The sequence below is a fragment of the Notolepis coatsorum genome, assembly GCF_963971535.1.
Source record: "Notolepis coatsorum genome assembly, chromosome: 18".
Lineage (NCBI taxonomy): Eukaryota > Metazoa > Chordata > Actinopteri > Aulopiformes > Paralepididae > Notolepis > Notolepis coatsorum.
Window position 1 is genome coordinate 21,034,058 of NC_140182.1, and position 18,025 is coordinate 21,052,082.

Here is an 18,025-nt window from a genome sequence, read left to right on the forward strand (position 1 = left end):
TATAAGACCTTGGATTATCCAGAGAACACACCGCACTGTATTAGACACTCACTCTCTGACTTTGCTCTCAGCATCAGGGGCGGTGCCATAGAACTGCCTGATGAGCTTGCTGGACTTGAGAAGGTGCTGCTGGACAAAGACGGGGGTTTTCACCTACCAAGTAAAAGAGAAAATATTATTAAGACATTAATTCTACAGAAACTGTTTAGAGTAGGCCTTCATGTGCTATTAGGAGATTAAGGGCTGAACGATTAATCAAAACCTTTATTGAAATCACAATGTCCTAGTGTGCACTATCCAAATCACAGCAGGCTACACTATTTGAAGTATTGTGGTAATCTACAGACGTTATTAATTTAATACATCCTTGAATTAAATGAAAATGATGACACAAAAAACACCATTCCCTTCAGAAATCGTGAATCATCAACATCGCAATTGCAATATTTGTCAAAAGAATTGCAATCTGATATTTTTTCCATATCATTCACCCCTATCTAGGACTGGGCAATACAAATATATCATATTTTATCTTCTTCCAAAGTGAGAGCAGATCAAGATATATACCATGACAAATTTCCTTAGGATTATCATCATATACATTTCTCCCATATCCCCCAGCTCTAAATAAAAATGTTTCAAGAGTGAGTCAGGTCAAGGAATACAGTAAGAATGCAGCGTGTCCTACCCCCGGGTCAGCCCCCCTGGGCACCAGGAATGTTTTCACAGCAGACAGAAGCTGTTGAGTCCCAGTGAAAAGCGACAAGCTTCTCTCTGCCACCATCTTGTCATAACTGGACTTCAGGTGCTCCAGCAGCTCGGCCTCGCTCTTCAAGTCTTAAACCAGGAGAAAATACCATCAGTGTCGAGTAACACCCAAACCTGCGTCTCTCGAGGTTCCCCATAACAAGGTGCTATTATGAGTAGCAGGGCTGCACCGATCGAGTAGACATCGTTGATGACGTCACCATGAGATTTCATAGATTTGCATTATTCATGACAGGACTCTGCATCGCATCTGCAACGTCTTTGCAGTGGAAGACGTTCAAAGTCATAACATGCACAATAAGTGATCTAACTACTAGTGTGCAATTAATTGATCACGTTTGAAACATAAATAACTTCTCTTAAAACCACCGTTCCTCGTTTCTGCCTAAAGCCAGGATTCGACACTGCGAGCGCTTCACTCACACAGTTGTTTAGTTGTTGTCGGAGGAATGGGAGAGGCTGAGCCCGATACACTTTCGCCCTCTCTGTACGTTCAATGATTTTAAGTATCAAAACATTACACTATAAAGACTAACTGGGTAGTTGATGATAATACATTTCACTTCATTAGCAGAAATATTCTAAACTCATTAAATGTGCTATAAGCTATTCTCCCCCTCTCTTGTGTGTGTGTGTGTACATTTACTATATGCTACTCTTTTTTACACAGATTAGGCTAAGTAATTAGATTTAACAACCATGATTCCGGAGCCTATTTTATTCAAAAGGAGGATATTGATTTACATATGTATACGGTATATATATAATCTACATCATTTGGTGCTTTTGGAGAGAGGGCTACATGATCACAAATATAGACTGAACTGTCCATGGGCACCTGTGAATTCATAGAAATTAGGCAATGAAGTGGTCAGAGGCCAGACTCACTGAGAGGGTTGGCTCCTCCAGACTTGGCCCTGTCACCCGACCGCCTCTTCCCCAGTCGGTCAGGTCCTCTGCCCTCAGCCCCCTGGGGCTCAGCCTCAGCCTGGCTCTTCTGGGCCTTCACGTTGAGCCGCGCCACATTCAGCATCTGCAGGGAGCGACTCATGGTCTTCATCTTCTGCTTCACCGGCGTGCGATGGGCGCCACCTGCAGGACAGAGAAGAGATTTAGAATGGATACCAAAGAAAACAAGAACAACCAGCTAACCCATCAGTCCATACCTAGGATATTAGAAAACAATGTTTTTGAATCAATACATTTTATAATAATAAATAGTTATTCCGGGAAAATGATATGCAAAAAGTGAATACAATCCCCATCAAAACAATGGAGCAGACTACAATATCTTCACAACTGTTAGTCATGCTAGATATGCCTAAACTTGCCATGTCTAAACTATCAAATCAAATTTATTTGTAAGGCCCGACAACACACGATAATGTCCCCATGCCCATGGGCCTATCAATCTGAGGCTAAGCTCGCCATGTCTAAACTATCAATCTGAGCCCACCTTGCCATGTCTAAACTATCAATCTGTGCCTAAGCTTGCCATGTCTAAACTATCAATCTGAGCCTAAGCTTGCCATGTCTAAACTATCAATCTGTGCCTAAGCTTGCCATGTCTAAACTATCAATCTGAGCCTAAGCTTGCCATGTCTAAACTATCAATCTGAGCCTAAGCTTGCCATGTCTAAACTATCAATCTGTGCCTAAGCTTGCCATGTCTAAACTATCAATCTGAGCCTAAGCTTGCCATGTCTAAACTATCAATCTGTGCCTAAGCTTGCCATGTCTAAACTATCAATCTGTGCCTAAGCTTGCCATGTCTAAACTATCAATCTGTGCCTAAGCTTGCCATGTCTAAACTATCAATCTGAGCCTAAGCTTGCCATGTCTAAACTATCAATCTGAGCCTAAGCTTGCCATGTCTAAACTATCAATCTGAGCCTAAGCTTGCCATGTCTAAACTATCAATCTGAGCCTAAGCTTGCCATGTCTAAACTATCAATCTGAGCCTAAGCTTGCCATGTCTAAACTATCAATCTGAGCCTAAGCTTGCCATGTCTAAACTATCAATCTGAGCCTAAGCTTGCCATGTCTAAACTATCAATCTGTGCCTCAGCTTGCCATGCAAACAGCAATGCTGATGTGACACAGGTAATTTTGTTTTTAAAGAACTTAGGGCCCAGCTACACTGATCCATCCCAAAACGGAGATAAAACAGATGGAATGGTATTGCGGTTTTTAAATTAGAACCTAAACATAATTATGCGTTTGCAGAAACAACAGCTTCGCTGATGGACGGTGACATGAACATGTATAAAAGCAGAGCTGCTGTGCTAAACAGTATAATGGCCCTCGAGGCAGAGCTGAACATGTATAAAAGCAGAGCTGCTGTGCTAAACAGTATAATGGCCCTCGAGGCAGAGCTGAACATGTATAAAAGCAGAGCTGCAGTGCTAAACAGTATAATGGCCCTCGAGGCAGAGCTGAACATGTATAAAAGCAGAGCTGCTGTGCTAAACAGTATAATGGCCCTCGAGGCAGAGCTGAACATGTATAAAAGCAGAGCTGCAGTGCTAAACAGTGTAATGGCCCTCGAGGCAGAGCTGAACATGTATAAAAGCAGAGCTGCTGTGTTCTTACGGTTCTTGCCCCTCTTGGTGTTGAGGCCCTGGGAGGTCTGATAGATTTCAGCCAGACTGTTGACCAGCTCCTGTTGGAGAGCAGGCAGCTCTTCTCCCTCCATCTCCTCACATTGACTCTGCTCTGGCACTGCATGCAGCAGTCTGGACAACACACACATAGAATTACTGTGTAAAGAATATTTAATTGACCTTACTAAGCACTTACTTAACCGGCAACGGCCTGGCCCTGGGCCCTCTTGAGGACGATTTGCCCACCGGTGTGACGCGCCACTTTGCCGACCTCTAGCGGCTCGGGTCTGCATTTTTTAATACAATTTATATATAGAATTAAAGCCCTATTTGTTGCCTGTCGATTGCCCATTCAGGCGACAAAATCCGTTCAGCGGTTCTTGAGTTACATGCCGATATGTGAGGTACACGGCAGAGCTTTTTATTTATTTTTTATTTACCACCCCGACTCCCGGGGCTCTAGCTCCGTCAAGCACTTCAAGCACTTTTAGTGCTAATGAAATAGAGTAACATAGGTCTGAACTTGAGTTGTAGAAAAACAAACTAGGAGCGATTTTGGTAAACAAAAAAAAGCTCTGCAGATTTTGGTAAACAAAAATAAATAAATTCCACGTTTTTTTCTCTTCCTGTTTTTGCTTGTGACTTTTCACCTAGATCCCTGATTCGCTCATCCCCACGTGGGGTATCATTGGAAAGCCACACTCATTGGTTGCAACCCTGTTCAATAGTTTCCGAGATCGCCAAATGATTGACGGAGCTAGAGCCTCGGGAGTCGAGGGTGGTATTCGGAAAAAAGGTCTGCTGTGTACTTTGGCGCACGCCTCACATATCGGCATGTAACTCGAGAACCGCTGAATGGATTTTGTCGCCTGAAACGGCAATCGACAGGCAACAAATAGGGCTTTAATTCGATATATATATATATTGTATTACAAGATATGCACACCCGAGCCGCTAGACATTGCGTGTTAAGTTGTTCGGTCCGTTTGTCATCCTGCCTTTACAAGCTTCAACGTTTTATTTATCATCTGAATTTGAGTTTTATCTGAATTTGTCAATACAAGCTTAATATTCAACGTTAAAGATCAAAGTAAGCCTCTACAAATATTGAGCATTATTTTATAAAATGTGCAACCCTAGCTCCACCTAGTGTCGTATAGTCCCCCCTGTATTCATCGTATGGCTGCATGCACCGAACCGTGACGTCTGTACCGTGAAGTCGCAGGATGAATACACATACCATTACACACATTGCTATACACTGATTGTAGTATTTGTCAAACAAGGTTCCTTTGAATCTGCAGTCAAGTGAGTGTCTTGTGAGAAACATTGCTTCAAGCCATTTCTGTCTTCTATTTCTGGACTGTGATTCCTATGTATCCATTCAATGATGGGGCTGAATACAACTTCAAAATCAAGAACACGTACAGTTGCCAATCATTTATTTTTAGCATGTTAGAGCAGGTAACTAGTTCACTGATGTACAGTTTCAGTATGAGATCTTTTTTTATTTACCTCATTGACTCCATTAAGTGAGAGCTGACTCCCGATTGGTCCGATTGAGGAAACCAACACTCCGTCAGGCCAGTTGTTAGCGGGCTGGACCAAAGACTGAGCTCCTGTTGTGCCCACTCAGGAACTTGGCACTCCTTTAGCTGGGCTGAGTAATAACAACAATCAGAGGTCCTAAGTATTCACATCGACACAGCATTTTCACTATAACATGACAACATCTCCCCCACCTATCAGAATAGCTTTCAGTCAGCTAAAGGCTTCAGATCGATTACCATCAGAGAACACAATTCACAAGTCTGCAATTTTGTGCAATATGTGTATAAGTGACATTGTATGTTATAACAATTGAACACTCACAACTAAGAACATCAAGTCCATTCAAAAATGTTTATTTTTTCCAGACAGCCCATGTATTTGCAGTTAAGTTAATCCTATTAATTTAGAGTGTAATATATCCACCTGAAAATACTATGTATACTGTCTTTAACTATTAATGTCAGCAACACTCCCGTCCCGTAGCAGGAAATATTGAAGGATTCATAATGTCTCCCTTAACATAGTATCAGTCAAATAATGGTCATTGTGTTCGACTACTCATCCTCACCAGCTACACTGCCCTCCTCCTCCTCCTCCTCCTCCTCCTCCATGATGCCATAGATCACTCCCAGGACACTGCTGACCACGTCAGGCAGGTCGGTGGAGGTGTCGGCTGTGGAGGGGGTGATGGTATCGGAGGTCATCAGCTCCTGGTCTCTGGTGATTCCAGGCGGGAGGCTGGTGATCAGAGCTGTGACGGCCGACAGTGGGGAGAGGATGGCTGAGCAGACCAGGCCGCCGTCACTCACTTCAGCAAACTGTGTGTGGGGGAAAGCAACAGATGCGACTTAGTATTGACTGAAATTACATTCCTTTTATTTGAATGTACAGAAAAGCATTAATTAGGGATTGAAATCGTGACTAATTTCAGTGTCGGTTTAAATATGTGCAAAAATAATTGACATCAATGTCACTGTAGGGTACGTCACATGAATGACATTGAATGTCTCACCATGCGCAGGCCCTGAGAGGAGAGCTCCATTAGGAGGTGCTGGAAGGCAGCCTGTCCCTGGTCAGCACTACCGGGACACTGCATCACCCAGGATTCTGAGGCCTCTGTGAGCGAGCGGGCGTCCCATCCCCGGAGCACTCCCTTCACACATACTTCCACTGGCTCTGGAAGAAGCCGTTGCCCACGAACCACTGGCTCTAAAGACACACTGCAGCTCTGTGGGGCATCCCCTGGTTTGGTGCAAAAACAACACAATATGCATGAATGATGGAAGTCGGTATTTCCGATGACAATAATTTCAAGTTCAAGATTATTTTATTACCACAAAACTAGACCGATGAAATTGGTTTTCAGTACAGGTTTAAAGGGGATGGCCAAAACTCACAAAATTGCTATCCAATAGTCACTGGGAACTATTTGAATACTAATCATCCCTCAACTAATCAAGCTCAGTTTCGATTTGTGAATATGAATCGCAAAGCATTTCTTCTTCATTCAACAGCTCACTTCCATTGTTACCCACCTTGTCCCCATCGCAGGACGCCTCCGAGGACAGGAAAAGCCAGGCGATAGTGTTGTTCGGAGGACAGCAGGTATCCAACGCTCGACTCCAGGGGAAAGGACTCTCTCTCCAGGACAGCAGAAAGAGAGTCTTGCTCCGACTTGACACACGACCGTCTTCGAGAGCAGCAGATCTTCAACAGAACGTGCATAGGAATAACTCTACCACCCACCTGTCCTAGTACCTCCGAAAGCTTCTCAGAGCCAAGGTGGTCCTCACATTTCATCACCTGCAATAAGACAACAGAACCAAATTGTTGTTTTGTATCAAGCTGTTGAAACAGTAGCACCATTCCTTTATTTGTAAAATGAGTTAGCTGAAAATAAAAGAAACACTGCAATCAGCAGAGTTTACAAACGGTACATCATCGTATAAAATATACATTAGATATACTCTCCATATTGGATATAACATAACAGTTGCTTCCATATACATGTTTAGATCAGTGATCACATGATTGGTGTTATTTTAATAATATTGTTAGTGTTATTATTGTTACTTGTTATTACCACTAAACTACTTAGTGCTTAGTACTCACCTGGAGGTATGAACTACTGTCGACCCAGTGCAGGACAACTTGTCGTTGGACCAACATTCCCTGAAGCCCCCTGGACAGAATATGTTCCGATACATCTGTAGTACGACTCCGGAGAGATGTGTAATCTCCGAGTTCTGCGTCCGAGTGTGGACACTCTGACACAACAAACAACACATTTCTCCCTGAAGCATCGTCCTCTCGTGATGAAGCACCGACCTGGCCGGCTAGGCTCGTCTTCCTGGGTCTCAGTGACAGTTTGGTGGGAGACGTGATGTCGGGCCGGTCCCACTGGAAGTCCAGCAGAGCCTCCTTCAACGCGTTCTGAACCGAAGCACAAGGACTAAGATGCTGCTTTCGTTGTTGAACAGAGCACTCGTTCTCCTTCACACTCAACTTGGCTTCAAATTCCACCTCAAAGTCCTCAAATGGTTTATCTCGCAGCTCCTTGAAGTCCGAGCCCCTGGATATGAGTGTAGCATTGCGGCCAGTCTTCGACTGGAAGAATTTGTAACCCCAGCGCACCTTGAATGAATGAATGAATGAAAACTTTATTTAACAGATTGCAGAATGGGTACAATACAGTACGGCTCAATACACACAATTGTTAAGGGGATGCAGATCAGAGAAAGACGTTTGTCTTGTTTACATCAGGGTCCCCCATTTTCAATTCATAGTGACATTTATGACATACACAACATATATGACATTGTGACATTTATGGCATAGGGAGGGACATACATGACAATACAGGTATATAGTACTGTTACATTTGTGACATATACGATATGCAAATATACAGTACTGTTACCCATAGATCCTGCCAGAGTATATATTATGTTGATGTGGAGGGGACTGTACATTAGGAGGGGGTGGGTGGGAGAGAAGTATACATACGGTGGGGGGGGGGGAGAATATACATACCTTCTCGAACCCATACTTGTAGCCGAAGTGCAGAAGAATTCGTAGAATTCCTCGTTTCACTGGGTGAATTCCAACAATGTCATCTCCGCAGTTCACATCGATGACAAACACCAAGTTGAGCAGTGCCATAATGAGAACAGTGGCACCAGAGAGCCATTTAACGAGTTAAAGGCTGAGAAACTGTGTCCACCGTTGAGACTGAATGGTTCCTAATCTGCTCAACGAAACAGTTGGAAACCCTGGCTAACATTTTTTTATCGGTTGGATGTTGTACATGTCCTTCTGTAACAGTTAGTAAAGCCAAGTAAGTAGCAAGTGCTAACTCGCCTAGCATGACAGCTAAAGTTAAAACAGGCTAACTACAAGGTACCGTTAGCATGGTAGTGGTTCCCATTTCTGTCTTCTAGTAACGTTATCTATGGCTTAGACACAGGCAGACGCCTAGACCAAGATATGTAAGCGTATTCGAACTACTTTAGACAAGACTTGCACTGTTTGTTATACTTAATATTACAATGTTACGGACGGGTTATTTAAAAATCTACCATATTCGCCATTTTACAGCTCGGTCCTTCCTCCTCAACGGTTCGCGCTCCTTGAATGAGGATCCACCCCCTCGCCGTGATTGGTGGGAGGCGGAAGGAACAAACGCTTTCATTCGTCAGAAATGCGAGTGGGTGGTTTCTCTGTGCAATTTCCGATTAGACCAATGTACCCGTCATTCATCTTTAGACAAACGGATAGGCCAAGGACTTTTGATTGACATGCGTATCTTACATTTAATGTTTTAAAGCTGCACAACAACACGGAGGAGATAAAACTGGGAACGAGGTTAACAACAACAAGCGCGTGTCGGATGGTCCACAACTTTAGCAGCTCTGTTGTTATGTCAGAACTGATGTTATATCGTAAGCATTTTAGTGAGTAGGCCCACTACTACTACTAGTAATAATAAGAAGAATAAAAACGTCTGTTTCATGGGGAAAACGTCATGGTGTATAATAACTTGCATCAGAACAAGTGTGTGTGTGTGTGTACGTAGGATCTCCAGCCAGGGGTGCTGTATCCTTCTCCATTCCTTCCAAGTTCCTCGAAGTGACTCTTTGGACCTCAAAAAGGTTGACTGAAAACGTTATAAAGGGGGGTAATGTGTGTGATGTCATCAAGATGTATTGGAATATGTCGTTAATGTAACTCAGTAATCCAAAAGTAAACTAAAAGTATTCAGGTACAGTTTACACTTACAGATGTTACCATGTTTACAGACTTAAAAGAAGAAAAAAAAATACCCCAACATCATCCTGTAGGCACAACTTTGCTTTTGTCTCCAAACTGCATGTATAGACTCCAGGGACATTCTGGAGGCTAGGCCAAGCTCACCAAACACACAGCAGCTGGGTGAGGGCCTATTGTCCTCGTATGACAAAACCAGCCAATATTTGAAGGTGTGGTAATAACAACAACCACTTACTGCTGCCCTTATTTCCACTATGGATGAGGCTGTATGATCGCCAAGTTAATAAATGTGTGAGATTGTCAGATTGTGAGTTCTAGTGTATGTTCCGCTTTCGTTCCATTTCCAGTCTGTATTACAAGATTCAAGAGGTTTATTCATCACATACATACAGTACACAAGACATAGTGAAATGAAGGTGGCCATGCCCGCTTCGATTGTGCAAAAAATACAAATAATAATAGAATAGATAATAAAATAGACATGATTAAATTAAGATAAACTACAAAATACAATCCATTTCCCCCCACCTCCATCAGTTTTTATTTGTATTTTAACCTTTATTTACCCAGGGTAGGTTCGCTGAGCACGGATGCTCTTTTTCAGCTACGCCCTGCTTCACATTCACACAGGTCCATTCACACCTGGGAGCTGCCCAGTACAACCACAGTCGACACCATTGGCCACTGAGCAACTCTACTGGAGCAGTTGGGGGTTTAACACCTTGCTCACGGGCACTTCAGTGGTTGGTGTTAAGGGTATGGGAGACAGTTATTCATTCACTTCCCCAGCCCAGATTTTTCCTGCCGGTCCGGGGGATCGAACCGGTGACCTTCCGGTCACAAACCCGCTTCTTTAACCTTTAGGCCCTCAGTGCGTCACCATCTTCAATGTCTGCCTGGTAACTTGTGGAGGTCATCGGTTCCGGCCGCCAGCGTACACACACATGCACACTCAGTTATCAATCAATGCTTAACCCCATGTTTCGCTCACTGAAAACCAGCTTGTACAACAAGTGAATCAAAGGAAGGAAAATAGGGAAGCCCATCCTATTCCCCTCATGCCTCGCAGGTGTAAAGCACTTTGAGTGGTCGGAAGACTAGACAAATCACGACATAAATGCAGTCCATTTACCAAGACCTCTCCCACACAACACAATGAATACTGGCCCTTCTTATCTGGGTCACAGTATTGCCTTTTATATACCCTCTTCAGACTGTATTGACGTCTTCACCAACAGAGCTAGAGATTACTGTTAAAAAAGAATCATTGCTAGATAAGAGCAGAGTTAGGTCCTGGTTAGGTCCTCTTTGAGGCACGGCCAGCAGATCCACAGTGAGGCCACGACAGGTGGGCGAATGGTAACGATGGGGACGGGGTTTTGAGCTAAACTAGTTTGGGAATAATTAGGAAGGGATTGGGATTATGAAGTGACGGTTGGGTAGCGCCGGTGATTAATCTTGAGAACTACGTGTACATTAACACATTGGTTGCCGTTCGTTCACATAGATTTACGTTTCTGTGGCCCAGCGGTTGAGTGCCGGAAAACGTAGATCTAATGTTTTTGTCTTGGTTTTCCTTTTATTCGCTATTGTCATTCATAATCCACCGAGGCACCTCGTGCATGCTGTACTGAATGTGTCTGAGATCGCAGACGGTCAATACCGCCGCCTAACGCCTTGCGGCCGGTATTGCACTCCATTTGAAACGATGTGGTTTGTTTTCTCGGCCGAGCTGCGGCGTGGTGGCGGGTTCTAAAGACTCCGGCAAGACAATCGGTCACCACGGTTGCCTCGATGAGTTCATCCGCCCGCCCGTCCATGTGCAATGCTGGATAACGTGGGACAGACTACCGCGACCAGTATTTGGAATGGCGATCAGATAATTGGATTATTCTTTTTGCACTACACCAGATACAAGGTAAGGACTATATATTACCAATCTTGCGTTGATCCGATATTCTTTTGCCCGCGATCGAAGCGTGTGTGTGTGTGTGTGTGTGTGTATGTGGCGTTGGTCACATCACGGCACGGAGGTGCGCCCCGCTCCAACCCCCTTTCATGCGTGCATGATGAAAGCTAATACCGATAATCTAGCGTTGATTTCAGATTGATTGTTGATCCAAGCGAGGAATGGCAACGTGTTTATTGAATTACACAAAAACGCTGTTTTCGCGTCTTTTTCTGGGATTACTCAGAATCACTCAAACTATACTCATATTCACCACGGTATAAAACGGAAATGTATAGATGAAAAAGATCCATAGCTATAATATAAAATATAGGTTTAGCTCTACAAACAAGGTGAACGCTTACATGGGGTTAATGGGCGGCAAGGCCTATGCACTTCCCGGAAGGGGCATGGCACCCAATGTGTTAAACGGCTTTAACGCACACCTGCCAGTAAAAAAAAAGTATTCACCCAGGCCATGGTATAAATACCTATATTAACTTGTTGAAAAGGACTACAATATGTCCCCTTTAAAGGTTTAAAAAATACATCTGGATGGATCTTAATAGGGAGGTGTAGTGGTTACGTCATTGCTGTTTCCGACCGGTCCACCTCGCAAAATTGCAACGTATTTCCTCATTGCCCATTTCTACATCGTCTCGTTTAAAACAAATAAAGCATGAACATTTGCATGGTGTACCTTTCTAATAATAATAATAATAATAATAATAATAATAATAATAATAATAATAATAATAATAATAATACATTTAGTTTATAAAGCGCTTTTCAAAACCCAAAGACTTGCGTATTCATCCACAATCTATAGCTCAACATGAAAATATTCGCAATTAATCGTAAAAGAAAATCGCAGAATTTTACCAAAAATGCTTAAACAATAATGTTAGTGATAGAAGGGAACTTATTTTGTGCAAAAATGGAATGCTTTCCAATGTTCATGAGGCAGAATTGTTACAATAGCCGATAATCCATTTTCCCAATGATAAATCCCTAAACGGGTGGACCTTGCGGGCGGTCCAAACTGACGTCAGACTGCACCTCCATATGGGTTGGAGTGTTCTACCTGAGAACACCTGTGTGACTACATGTGTGTTCCTCCTGTCACCTGACACCACTAACCTTCTTTATGTAAGAGAACAGACCATCATTACATAAAGCAACAACAAACAACTTACCTGTTTGCTCCAAAACACTGACTATATAAAAGCCCTGTAATCCAAACATAAACAAACTGGCAGCCCCACCTCCAAGACAAAAACAAAGAAGGACATGTTTTCATTCTCTATAGATGACTGACTCTGTTCTATTTGTATTGTTTATGTTGTGGCTGTAAACGTTTGGTAATATTTGTAAATACTGAAATAAGACGGATATATATTCAGATTTGCAGTGGGTTAAGAACATTTCAAAATGGTTATTTTCCATTTACAAAGCGACCTCTTCAAGAACACACATGAATATAACTCACATTCATACAGTCCAAATAATTCTGGATTGGGGCTTTAACTACTAATAATAATAATAATAATAATAACCTTTATTTGTATAGTACATTTCATACAAGAATTGCAGCCCAAAGTGCTTCACAGCAGTGATGACAAAATAGACAGGCATACTAAGGTCCAACATGTATTTCTACACAGTATTGTGGTCAAAACTACTTCAGTTGAGACAAGACCAAGACCACCTGAGTCAAGACAAGACCAAGACCACCTCAGTCGAGACAAGACCAAGACCACCTCAGTCGAGACAAGACCAAGACCACCTCAGTCGAGACAAGACCAAGACCACCTCAGTCGAGACAAGACCAAGACCACCTCAGTCGAGACAAGACTTTAAAATATCAATCAAGATGAGACCAAGGGTGGTTGAGGCCAAGTTCATGACTAAAATAAATCTTTGCTACATTAAAGATATACTACGATGGCTGGCATATATTGACTTCCTATTCAGAATGTAGCTTATAGCATATACAGTACTGGGCTCTTGTACTATAAAACATAGACTAGAGTTTATATAGAATATAGAAATGTGGCATGGGACATTTATGGGCACTTCACCAAAAAAGAGAAAATGCTAATTTGTTTTGCACATCTCACACACTAAACTCTAAACAGTTTTGCACACATTCATTAGTTAAACAGTGCAGCTGTGCCTAATTGTGGCTGGGCCTATTTAAGCTTGAATCTCACAGGGTTAGTTGCTTTCTCATCATTCTCCTTTGTGTAGGCTATCCTTGAGATCAGGCTTTCAATAAGTCAGTTGTGTGTTGTTCTATGCTCTGTTAATAATAATAATAATAATAATAACTTTATTTGTATAGCACTTTTCATACAGAGGTTGCAGTTCAAAGTGCTTCACAACAGTAAAAAATACAGGCATAAGCGAGCATAAAAAGATAGACGGGTAGAATCACAGTGTTTCACATTAGGATCTAGCATCCCAATAGGCTCTCCGCTTACAGTTTTCAGTAACACAAATAGTAAAAAATAGTTTAAAATGATTCAGTTTAAAAATAGTCAAAAAATTATAAAATAGAACGGACATAAAAAATACAGGCATGAGCGAGCATAGCAAGATATGGCAAATCACAGTGTTTCACATTAGGAATACTCCTGTAGTTCATGAACAAATAATCACAGTGTTTCACATTTGGATCTAGCAAATAATAAGAATAAAATGATTCAGTTTAAAAATAGTCATAAATAATCCTGTATGCATCGTTGTTTAGTGTGTATGTGTGTTTATTGTGTTGTGTGTGTGTGTGTGTGGTTGTACTTCAGCTACTACTACTCTACAACTACCACTCCAGGACACAGTTAACCTAGATCTACTCTACTCTACAACTACCACTCCAGGACATAGTTAACCTAGATCTACTACTACTACAGCTACTACTACTCTACAACTACCAGGACACAGTTAACCTAGATCTACAACTACAACGCTACAACTACTACTACTCTACCAGGACACAGTTAACCTAGATCTACTACTACTCTACAACTACCAGGACACAGTTAACCTAGATCTACAACTACAACGCTACAACTACTACTACTCTACTCCAGGACACAGTTAACCTAGATCTACTCTACAACTACCACTCCAGGACACAGTTAACCTAGATCTACTCTACCAGGACACAGTTAACCTAGATCTACAACTACTACTACTCTACTCCAGGACACAGTTAACCTAGATCTACTCTACAACTACCACTCCAGGACACAGTTAACCTAGATCTACTCTACCAGGACACAGTTAACCTAGATCTACAACTACAACGCTACTACAACTCGGTGTGTGTGTGTCTGTGTGTGACTGTGTGTGTGTGTGTGTGTGTGTGTGTGTGTATGTCGGTGTGTGTGTCTGTGTGTGTGTGTGTATGTGTGTATGTCGGTGTGTGTGTGTGTTTGTGTGTGATTGTGTGTGTGTGTGTGTGTGTGACTGTGTGTGTGTGACTGTGTGTGTGTGCGTCACAACCCGCAGTGTTTCACATTTGGATCTAGCAATAAATAAGAATAGTTTAAAGTGATTCAGTTTAAAAATAGTCATCAGTAAGAAGTAAAAAGTGCAATAACCGACACATGAGTTTGATAGGCAGTGTAAAAGAGTAGGCAGGGTAAGAATAAATACAAGTTGTGTCAGGATATCCCTGATGTTTCCTCTTGCCACTAGGTGGTAGCAGATAACTATCAGTGAAATGCCTGAGCAAAGAGATAGGTTTTAAGCTGTCTTTTAAAGATGTCTAGCGAGTTGGCTTCCCTGATGTTTTGGGGTAGTTGAGCATTTAGGTAGCTATTCTCTGTAGCTGTTGTTGTTTTAGACTACTGGCTTTATTTAGCATTTTGTTTTTGAGAAGCTGTTTCGAGCTGAGCGTTTGATTGTAGTGTCTTTCTTTTTCATGACAGGTTTCTTTTGTCTTACATCTGTCATTAGTCCTGCTACAATTCATTTACTCCTTTAGTGGAGGTTTATTGTCCTTTTTGACAAATGTATGTTCTTTATATGAACGTAAATTTCAGGAGCCTTCATGGCTTATTTCTGTTTCTCTATAAAACCTCTGTTGTCTGCATGAGCAGTTTAGTGGTTATTTATGTACGATTAACTTTAAGAGTCCCTATAATCTGCTAGTGACTCAAACACCTGCAGCCCTCACAGCTACATCCTTTCATGGAGCTGTAATTAACACAATACAAGGATTCACCTCTGAATGTGACCAGTCACTGACGTTTTTGGATGTGTGTGAGATTATGTGGAAAATAAATCAGCTTTATTTTGACACAAGATATTTATCTAAATGTTTATCTAAATGTCATTTATCTAAATGTTCTTTGAGTTTATCTTCCACCTACCTTCATTTGAAAGATTATGATACAAACAGATTACATTTATACCTATAGCATCCATACTTTTAGAATGACAGAAATACAGTATGTCTTAGCCTTAACTCGTACACCTACTTTAAATTGTACCTAAATTGCACCTCATCCTATTTCTGCCTTGCACTATATAGTATTGTATATTAGTACACTACACAGTATTGTATATTATATGGTAACTCAGTTACGTCTACTCTGCATCGAACATTGTACATATGTCTATATTGAACACTGTGACCTCATTTTTTTACTTCTAATTTACATGCTATACTATGTTATTTTATTTCACACTTGTCTTGCACAGTCTCTGGAGCGTAACAGTAAGAAGCATTTTGTATAAAAGTATTCTGTACTTCTGTATGACAACTATTAAAGAAACTTGAAGAAACTTGAAACCTTTACTGTATCACAGAAAATTGGGAGAACATTTATGACCTCAGATTGTGTGACTTATTTATGACTTATTTATGAATCACAACTTTTGGCTTGGATTTGATTGTAAGAATAGACCCTTTTCACAGCAGCCAAAAGTCACTTGTTTTTCCTTTCCCTCTTGCCACCTTGATACAAAATCAAGGTCAACGCCTACGCCGCATTTTAAACATGCTACAGAGCGTGATAAGATGTACATTTATTATTGTATCGTGCAGTAACACTTGGATGGAAGCATCTACATTCCTTATGTTTCTCCACTCATTCACTCACATTTTCCCTTTAATTTGTCACCCGTCTGTATATATAGAATATAAAATATTCCTTTTCCGTTACCGCTTTGTTTACCCATCTATGACAGGTCAAAATGGCTGCTGTGTGCTGGGTCTGTTAAAGCGACACCGGTGTGGCGGTCAGCAGGCACGGGCATACATAGAGGCCAAGGGGTGCCTGAGCACCTGCCTTTTTGAGCATCATCAAAAAAGTGACCTTTTTGAAAAAAAGAAGAAAAAAAAATGTCTTACCGTTACGCATATAGACTGCCCTTCCAACTGAAAAATGTCAGGATAGAATCAAAATATTAGGTAAAGAGAGAGAGATGCCCCATATTCCATTGCAGTTTGCACGGCCTCCTCAGCGTGCCTCTCCGCGGACCTATATATTTTATGCATAGCGTGGGTGGTGATGATGATCATGATAGAAACCGCTGTTGAATGCTGCTATTACACTCATTGAGGGACACGAAGAAGTCAAGTCCGATGGGATTTGGGAATCTCAAATACAAATCGGGATTGGAATAAAAAATGCATTTATATTAAACAATACAGAATATACAGCACTTCTTGGGGTCTGTAGGGTAAGCACTTATTCCCTCCCCCCTGAACATTTATGGAGATATATGGGCCTTTTAAGTCAGTGATAAAAGTGTCTTTCAAGGATAAGTGAGCTCCTGCACTGATTATTATAGTTCAATATTCAATATTTGATCACCAAAACCCCCCAAAAAGCATAAAAAGGGGGCCCCCCACCAGAAAAGGGCCCTTAAAAATTGCGCTCGCGCGCGCTCGGTTAATATATACACACAAGTGTAGTGCCCTTTTCAGCCTTTGAGCACCTGCCCCTCTAAAGTCCTGTGCACGTCCCTGGCGGTCAGTATAAACCAGTCTGAGAGGTTCACTTCTCTCAGACTCCCTCTGTTATAACTCTTCACTCCTCCTCCTCATCCCCACAGCAACAGTATGGAAAGTAGGCTGCCAGGGGGAGAGAGTGGAGGCATGAACCAGGCAGAGCAGACAATCTGTCACCCCAACAACACTCTTTCTTTGCCCCCCCCCCCCCCCCCCCCCCCCCCCCCCCCCCAGCAGAGCCTGGTGACGTACAGTAAATGTCCCATAGTTGTATTGTCACAAAGAACAGTATACAGACCATCATGTTCCGTAAAGTGCGTGAGTGTGACAGTTCTTCAAGTGTGCTGGGTAAACAATGGCGTGTGTGTGTGTGTGCGTCTGTGTGTCTGTGTGTGGGGCAGTATTTCCATTTCTAATTACTTTCATGTATTTTGTAGTTGTTATTTTGCTGCCATGACAAAATCATCATGTAAGGTGTAACACGATGCTTCCGAGGACAGTCTTTTTTTTTATTTAAAATAAAAAGAAATGAAACTAACATTGTCGGGCCATTGGGACGGCTGGATGCTGTCGAAATTAGAGGCAAAAGAAAATCAGTATTTATCTCTAGAAAATAAACAACTTATCGCACCAGTCAGACTGATCCCAGACCAGTGAAATTTTGTGTGTGTGTGTGTGTGTGTGTGTGTGTGTGTGTGTGTGTGTGTGTGTGTGTGTGTGTGTGTGCGAGTGAGGAGAGAGACAGCGATAAGTTTCAAGTTTCAAGTTTCAAGTTTCTTTAATAGTTGTCATACAGAAGTACAGAATACTTTCATACAAAATGCTTCTTACTGTTACGCTCCAGAGACTGTGCTAGACAAGATAGTATCAAATAACATAGTATAGCATGTAAATTAGAAGAACAAAATGAGGTCACAGTGT

The 18,025-nt window shown here is 41.9% G+C and overlaps 1 protein-coding gene across 1 annotated transcript in view; it reads right to left on the reverse strand.

The window, feature by feature from the left end:
- Nucleotides 1-8,516, reverse strand: part of ticrr (TopBP1-interacting, checkpoint, and replication regulator) — a 28,100-nt gene extending 19,584 nt beyond the window's left edge. Inside the window, exons 1-10 of the mRNA XM_084334641.1 lie at nt 7,956-8,516; nt 7,035-7,556; nt 6,458-6,725; nt 5,935-6,164; nt 5,491-5,740; nt 4,887-5,031; nt 3,361-3,503; nt 1,657-1,860; nt 689-837; nt 53-153 (exon numbers count right to left, since the gene is read on the reverse strand). Of these exons, the coding sequence (XP_084190767.1) occupies nt 53-153; nt 689-837; nt 1,657-1,860; nt 3,361-3,503; nt 4,887-5,031; nt 5,491-5,740; nt 5,935-6,164; nt 6,458-6,725; nt 7,035-7,556; nt 7,956-8,084 (2,141 nt within the window). The 5' untranslated portion in view covers nt 8,085-8,516. The remainder of the gene's footprint in view (nt 1-52; nt 154-688; nt 838-1,656; nt 1,861-3,360; nt 3,504-4,886; nt 5,032-5,490; nt 5,741-5,934; nt 6,165-6,457; nt 6,726-7,034; nt 7,557-7,955) is intronic.
- Between the last annotated feature and the right edge of the window lie 9,509 nt (nt 8,517-18,025).